The sequence below is a fragment of the Ictalurus furcatus genome, chromosome 15 (genome assembly GCF_023375685.1).
Source record: "Ictalurus furcatus strain D&B chromosome 15, Billie_1.0, whole genome shotgun sequence".
Taxonomy (NCBI): Eukaryota; Metazoa; Chordata; class Actinopteri; order Siluriformes; family Ictaluridae; genus Ictalurus; species Ictalurus furcatus.
In genome coordinates this window covers 21,415,341-21,423,301 of record NC_071269.1, presented here as the reverse complement: position 1 = coordinate 21,423,301, position 7,961 = coordinate 21,415,341, and the positions used below count along the sequence as shown (strand labels likewise).

At 38.8% G+C, this 7,961-nt stretch overlaps 1 protein-coding gene across 2 annotated transcripts; it reads left to right on the top strand.

Moving 5' to 3' along the window:
* The first annotated feature begins 1,235 nt into the window (after positions 1 to 1,235).
* On the top strand, positions 1,236 to 7,787 carry ribc1 (RIB43A domain with coiled-coils 1). Of its 2 annotated transcripts, none has more exons than XM_053642716.1 (8): positions 1,236 to 1,383; positions 2,731 to 2,943; positions 4,450 to 4,670; positions 5,008 to 5,122; positions 5,605 to 5,723; positions 6,517 to 6,756; positions 6,857 to 7,023; positions 7,606 to 7,787. In XM_053642716.1, exons 2-8 carry the CDS (start codon positions 2,745 to 2,747, stop codon positions 7,685 to 7,687), a joined length of 1,143 nt encoding a protein of 380 aa, XP_053498691.1. In that variant the 5' UTR covers positions 1,236 to 1,383; positions 2,731 to 2,744; the 3' UTR covers positions 7,688 to 7,787. The 2 variants fall into 2 exon arrangements, with proteins under 2 accessions (XP_053498691.1, XP_053498692.1); XM_053642717.1 differs by having other exon boundaries at positions 1,288 to 1,383; positions 2,707 to 2,943.
* The last annotated feature ends 174 nt before the right edge of the window (positions 7,788 to 7,961 follow it).

The window sequence follows — 7,961 nt, the reverse complement described above, 5'->3', positions numbered from 1 at the left end:
GGGTATTTACCAAACCTCAGCTTTTCCACAACTATCTGACCACCGAACAAAAAAAATCAAACATTTTGGTATTTTATGTGAAATTCATCTAATATTAGCGATGAATGAAGGCGCTGTCTGTGGTGCTGAAATCTGAAACAGAGAGAAGAGAAGAGAAGAGAAGAAGACTTTATTAAACCAGAAAGTATATTTTTGTGTCAACTTGCTCAAGACAATACAAAATGACAATGACTAGATTTCGTAGCTATAAACCTTTAATGGCCTATGCAATAAAACAAAACAATTCCTATTCCCAAATGTACATGTGCAAAAATACTAGTCACTCAACAGTAAAGCAGTATTTAGGTTTTAGAGAGTTCCTCCATGAAGAAACTCTGAGAGCTGGTGGTTTTAATATTCAAGATATTTAGGATGCAATCACGTCTACAAATATATCAGTATTGTTTCACAGTTGGTAATTTTTCACAAGACTTAGCGTTTGTTTGTTTTGTTTTGTTGTTGTTGTTGTTATTTTACCCTTTTTGTCTACTTGACCATGCAAGTAACCTAATAGTCTGGCCTAATATCCTAATATTTGTACTTATTGATCTGCTACTAAAAAAATAGAAAGGTAGTACTCTCATTCACTTAACAAAAGGTCCACATTCATTCATTCATTCATTCATTAAAACAAGTAAAGATTAAAATACTCAGGGCGTGCTGCTATTGGAAAATTATCAACGATGGGGTGGTGTGATGTGTCCTCCCAAACTACATAATTTCCAGGGGTTTCTTTTAAACTAAAGCATGTTTTATATATGTCTATAAGCCTATGTATTTTTCAGCTAAGCAAATCTTTATAAAAAAAATAAAGAAAGAAAGAAAAGAAAAGAATAGAAAGAAAGAAAAACATTATAATATTTTAGTTTGTTTGTTTGTTTGTTTGTTTTTTGTTTGTTTTTTTTTTCAGTGTAGATTGCATTATTTCCAGCTTCTGAATAAAACAGCTGTCCTGTGATCCCTGATCATTGCTTTCTATTTTACAGTTAAGTAAAAACACCCGGTTTTCGTTGAACATACTTATGGACATCCTTTTCCGCCTGGTGCATACCATAAAACCCCGTATATACGTGCACTAGAATTTCAACCGCGTTATGATAATGATTAACTGGCGACCTTGTCAGTAATCGTGCTTCTCCCCCCTACTTTCCACCCTGACAGACGGAGCATTCAGAGCTCTCATTGTGAAAGGTGGAGCCTTATGTGGGAGCAGGCCAGATTCATGATCACTGCGCGTGTAACTGCGCATGCGCCGGTTGTCTAGTTGCCATAGCTACGCATCCCTCAAAACAAGCCAGTGTTGTAGTGGTTCACTAAATACATAGCTAACACTCAGTATCACAGGTAAGTCTTTATATATAATTCACTAATATTTCGGTTTGCTTCTGTTCACAAGGCGTATCAAGTTTATTTGCATTGTAAGTGATAAAGTAGTCTAGGCTGCAGCTTATAAATGGACTACTTAATGACAAATCAATATCAGATCACTAAAACAGTGTAGAGCTGCAGCAACTCATCGATAATAATCGATTATGAAAAATTGTTGTCAGCAAATGTCATTATCGATTAGTTGCAGCCCTAAATCGGTGTTTATTAAACAGTTAAAATTTAGAAATCTAGACCTACTGTAGTTTTTGCAGTAATTTGCTGAGAACAGGCTTGCTCGTAAAGTACTGTAAATATTTCCAATAAACAACTCTAAAACATATTTACAGCAATGTACTGTAATACCTTACAAAGTATAAAATAACACATAATACAGTACATTTACTCATTTGACTGATGCGTTTTAAAAAGCTGAGTTTTAAATTGTCTTCTCAAGGTTACGGATCTTACTCAAGGACCCAATCATGGCAGATTGGCAGTTCTGGAAACCGAACAAATGACCTTCTGATCTGTAACTCAAAACTTTAACCAGTGAGGCACCACAACTAGCACACGTAGCATGTGTAACGGGTATACTTTCCATACCCGTTACACATGCACTGATAAACCACCACGGAATTAACTCTCACTAAAATATTGCACTGAATCAGTGCGAACTAGTTGTGCTATTTGTGGTGGCTTGGTTATTAAGGTTTACAGTTAGATTTATACAGTGCTTAGACACTCAAAGCGCTTTACATAGTATGGGGGTGATCTCCTCAACCACCACTAGTGTGTAGTATCCACCTGGGTGATGCGACAGCAGCCATAGTGAGCCAGAACTCCCACCACACACCAGCTATTAGTGGAGAGGAGAGAGGGATGTAGACAACTCAGAGATGGGGATTATTAGGGGGCCATGATAGAGAAAGGCCAATGGGGGAATTTCACCAGGACACCGGGGTTATACCCCTACTCTTTTCGATAAGTGTCTCATCCGAAAGACAGTGCTGTTATTACAGTATAGTGTACGTCACTATACAGCGGCATAAGGCCCCACGCAGAACCACAGGGTGAGTGCCCCCTGCTGGCCTCACTTGAATTACAAGTCAGAAGGTTGTGTGTTCAAATCCCAGCACCACCAAACTGCTATGGATGGGTCCTTGATCAAAACTTCAGCTCAGCTGCATCCTGCAGCAAGTGTAAATTGCTTCTTTTTTTTCAAAGCATCAGCCAAATTAGTAAATGTACTGGATTATGTGTTATTTTATACAGTATGACAATGATTCATTGTGATTATAGGTATTTCTTTCCTAACGGCATTAGGAGACAGCTGGAGAATGTTCAAGTTGGACCTGCCCGCGGATGAGAGCTCCGTGAGGGCGGTGGAGCGGCGGCAGGCTGCAGAGGTCGCGCGCCGGAAACGCATCTTCAATACAAGGAACCGGGTGATTGGACTGGACGTGCACGCGCTCGAGCAGCAGGTGGCTGAGAAGCGTGAGCGTGAGAAGGCGGAGAGGCAGCGGGAAATGGCGTACGGTAAGAACTGAACTGAACTGAACAGACGGTTATTATACTTAACAACAGCTCTAGACCTTTTCTACATGTATTTATTTATTTATTTATTTATTTGGTTCCAGTGTTTGAAACGATTCATTTTTACCTCACCACAGTTACAATGAATCAGTTTAACCTATGCAGTCTTACTTTCTAAACTTATTGACTTTATAAACTTTGCATCTTTTCATTTGAGAATAATGAAGAAATGAAGTGCTGTTTTACTTATACTTGCAATAATCATTGGACATTAAAAAAAAAAAAATTAAAAACAGTAAGAGGAAAATGTACTCAAGATAATACGTAGATATTTACTATTTACTTTTAAGTTCGTTTCCTGGGTATTTGACACAACCTTAAAGATAAAGTCCAGTACTGTGGTTAATGGTTTTCTGCATTACCCATAATGTAATGGAGACAGTGAGAATTAGACTTTGTTTTAACTCTACCTAAAGAGAGCGATGCACCAGCACTTTAGTACTTTAGTCTGTCTCGCTGTGTCCCAACTCGCCTACTCATACTGTGCAGTAAAAGTATTGTTAAGAAAAAGTACATACTTTTGAGTGTGTAGCAAAAGAGTATGCGAGTACTGGAATTTACCATCACGTGATGTAACGGAAGAGAACGTTGTTGCCTAGTTACGCACGCCGTCACCCTAAACAAACTCCTCGTCGCATTTCAGCTTTTCTTCATTCATTATCCCTTATACAATTTATACTATATCATTTAATTTACCATTCCCTTGATTTATTTTTACACATTTCATTTACACCTCTCTAAAATACGCATCACTAACATTACACGCATCCACAATGTTTGACTCCGCCCTCACGCGATGACTTGTGGGCAATATTAGCTCTAAAAGTGTCCACGGAGCCACACTTCAAAAATTCTACCGGAAACAGTAGACCATCCGGGTACCTTTGGGATATTCATTTCAACGTACTACGATTTGGGACAGACTAATTCTAACCTCAGATGCTATTTAGGACGGATAGTAGGCGAATTGGGACGCAGTATCTAGCTCTTTCACTTCCTCGTCTGCATACACTCTGCTCAGCTTCTAAATCTTCAAATTTCAAGCTAGTGCTGCCATCGACAGCATCATGCTTCTCACCTTATAACTCGCTAACTAGATGAGCCGAGTCTCTGCTGCAGTATCGAACACTGAAAACTGACTATTATCCGCTATGTCTGAGATGATTGATTTAGTTTCCTCCTATTAAATGCCACTGCTCTAGCAATACGCAACAGACAATGGTTAGAATTTCACCTGAATAATGAAAATACGGCAGTAACCAACAAATTAACACCAGAATCTCTAAGCACATCACAAATATTTCAATATAAACATATTTATTTTTGATTCAAGGTGGACTTTTCCTTAAAGATACAGTATTTCCCCCTTCACGTAGGTCATTACTACTAAAATATATAGAAACATTAACAAGTAGAGCTGCGTCGTTCTGATTTCTGTGCCTCCTTTAGGTGCATTGTGTATTTCCATGGACCAAAAGCTGATGGCGCAACAAAGAGAGGAGGCAGAACGAAAGAGAGAGTTGGCACAGGAGCTTGTGCAGGACTGGGCAATATACCAGCGCTCTGAGGACTCTCGTGATGCGGATATTAATTATAATCACCAAGGGGGACCCAATGTCAGCTTAGTCAATCAAGAGTCATTGGGACCTGCCAGTATGCAGGTTTTTGAGGTATTCATATGTTCATGCTTCTTTGCATATGTGTGGGTGGAAAGTTCAGGAATTAAAAAAAAAAAAAAAAAACTCCAATAAATAAATATGATGGTACACATTCGTCTTCGCCTGATTTGCCTAATATGTTGAATAGTTGAATTAGAACTCGTAAAATAAATCTGTGATGTGATCATAAGGGGATCCAAGAAAGGATATGTTATACCAGCAGGTATTCCTCGCTATATGTGATTAAGTTAATTAAAGAGTTATTAATGATTAGACTAAAGCAGCGTGCGTTTGATTTGCCGTGCTGCAGTAGAGGCTGACCTGCATGTTTCTACATGTTTGTATTCAGGGAGAAGGTGTTGGGGAAAATGAAAGGAGGAAGTTTCAGATGGAGCAGAATGAGAGAATTCTCAGAGCTCAAAGGGAAGAGCGAGAGAAACGCCAGAAAGTGCAGAAACACAAAGGTACACACACACACACACACACACACACACAAAATCCAGATACTTGGCATCTCAATTATTACGAGCTAAACGCTTTCACTGATGGCTGTGCTGTGGTTCAACTGCACTCCTTCCTCAGTAACAATACAAAGAAAGGAATATATCTACATCATAATGTTGTTTTAGTCATGCTGACTTTGTAGATGTTACGTAAGCTGTGTGTGTGGGTGTGTGTTTTTTTTTTTGGGGGGGGGGGGGGGGGGTCCAGAAGTACTTGGTTTGTTGTTAAAATTGTTTAGTTTTAAATCTTTAAATATGTGAACATTTACACAGATTGTTTTTTCTTTCATTTCCCCTCCTTTTTAATGTTCACTGTTTAAAAAAAAAAAAAGAAAGAAAGAAATTTTAGACGTTACATTACAGTAATTTAAAAAATATATTATATCAATTGAAGGTCTGCACTAGGTTAGTAAGATAATCTAACCTTGTGTGTATGTTTGCAGAGTTGGTGGGAGGTCTGGAGCTGATCCAGCAGGACCTGAGAGCAATACATCTGGATGCTCTGGAGGAAGAGTGTAAAAAAGCTGCCCTGATTGCGCTCAAAGGCTACAACCAGGTTCAGGTAAGGGGAGGGAGAGAGAGAGAGAGAGAGAGAGAGAGAGAGAGAGAGAGAGAGAAAGTGTCTCAATGGGATGCTACATGGTTTGTGGTATGTTTCTCCAAGAGATTTTCACTTAGCTTTTTGACATAATTGTACAGCAAGCACTCTATCCTAGTCAGTGTCACGGTGGACCTGGAGCCAATCTCAGTAAAACGGGGCATTAGGCATGAGACAATTTAAGAACTATGAGGCATGAGAAATATGTCCTTGTCTCAGGGTTACACAGTGACTTCTGGAAGAACACGCTCTCTTCAGCTTCCAAGACAAATATGTGGCTAGAAGAGTTGAGCATAGGTAATGAATAACAGTTGTTTCACATTTAATAATGAAGTAAATATTTGCTATCGTAAAGTAAAAACGCTATGTTAGTCCTCTGTCCTGAAGACTGCAGCAGAAAACCTCCCGCCTCTTACAAAGAGCCGACATTAGAGAATCCTTCCTGTGCATCAATTATCTTGACTATAATAACAGCACCTTTTCACCTTTCAAGTTCATTTATTATTAGTGGTCCGTATCTGTATTAAAATGAGTACATTAATATAAACCTGTGATTTGAATTACATTGAAAATGAGTCTATACCTTCTGACCAATAAGGATTGAGACTGCAACAAACAATGTGTTTTGAGTTTAATTGCTTTAACGTGATTTATGTTAAAGCAGTACTGTATGTCAATTGCTCGTGTTCTCAGCATCAGTTACACTCGATAGAACCTGTCCAGAGTCAATATAAATCTAGGCGGAATAAATTTATAGGCAGAAGAGAGGCAGGAGCGAGAAAGGCAAGACAAGCAGAAGCATCAGGGCTTGGACCTGGCAGAGATTCTGCAGATGGTGACCTCTGACCTCTTGACCGAGTGCCCGGAAGTTGCAATGAAGGAGGGCATGGGTTCAGCTGAGGCTCCTCGAGTGCTACCTGATCGCTGGAAGGGGATGAGCTCTGAGGATCTCAACGCCATCTACAGGCAGAGAGCAGAACAGCGTGCTGATAGAGAGGTACAGTACAGTATGTGAAGCTCTCTCTATGCATGTTAAAGCATTTTAGTGGATCATTGTCTTTTCCATGGTTGTGTAATCCTTGTTTTGCATTCTGCAGAGGCAGAGACAGCGGGAGAAGCAGAGCAACCTGGCGTGGGATTTGCAGCAGCTGGAGCAGGCCAGGCAGCAAGAGGAGGAGGAGAGAAGAGTGAGGGAACTAGAGAGAGAAAGGAGAGCACGACTGGACCAATACAACCAGCAGCTGGCTAGAGAGCAGCAGGAACAGTAAGACTGAAGTTTCCTGTCCGCATGTTTGTCTCGATTAGTTACTTAAACCATTTGAGTTTTAAGTTTAAAACCATTAAGATGTTTGTGAAATAAGCTCTAGACCTGTATAATGTGAACCTGTTCTTTCAGAGATGGGACTATTTTTTCTTCCAGAGGGACAAATTAATGGTTATTTTGGACATTCATTATCTCATGTCCATCTCATCCTAAAACTTTTATTGTCAGATTGTAGGGGTTGCAGTTTTGAATTTGAGTCGAACGTTTATTTGACACAATTCAACAGCTGCACTAAGGATATGGATTAAGCTCAAAATCTCTAGAGTATTCCTTTAAGAAGAATATTCCTCAGAATTTAATGATTTAACAGTGGATCAGGAAATCAATACATTTTGTTAAATATTAAGGAATGATATTTTCTTGTAGAATTCGACTTGAAATATTTAAAATCTTCAGAATTATATTAAAACCATATATATATATATATATATATATATATTACACTATTAAAACTAGTGATTATTTTGTGATTATTCTATAAGCCTTGTAACATAATTAATACGTTTATTCTATCTTTTGCAGCCAAAAGTACCTCAATAATGACCTTTACACCAACCGGCCCACTGTGCGCTACTTCAACCAGTTCAGCGCAAGCTCTCGCTAAGGGTCTCACCATCATCAGCTGAACACTGGCTGTTTGAGTTCCACAGAACTATAGAGCTTGTATCACCTTTTTAAATAATAATAAATTTTACCACCCTGTTTTTTTTGTTGTTGTTGTTTTTTTGTTTTGTTTTTTTTAACCGGCTCCTTACACAATATGATCTTTGCAGGAAGATTAAAAAGCAAGATTTAAAAAAAAAGGTGAAATATTTCATTGTCAAAGTATATTATAGGCAGGAAAAACCCATTATTGGCCCAAATTGGCCAGAATTCAG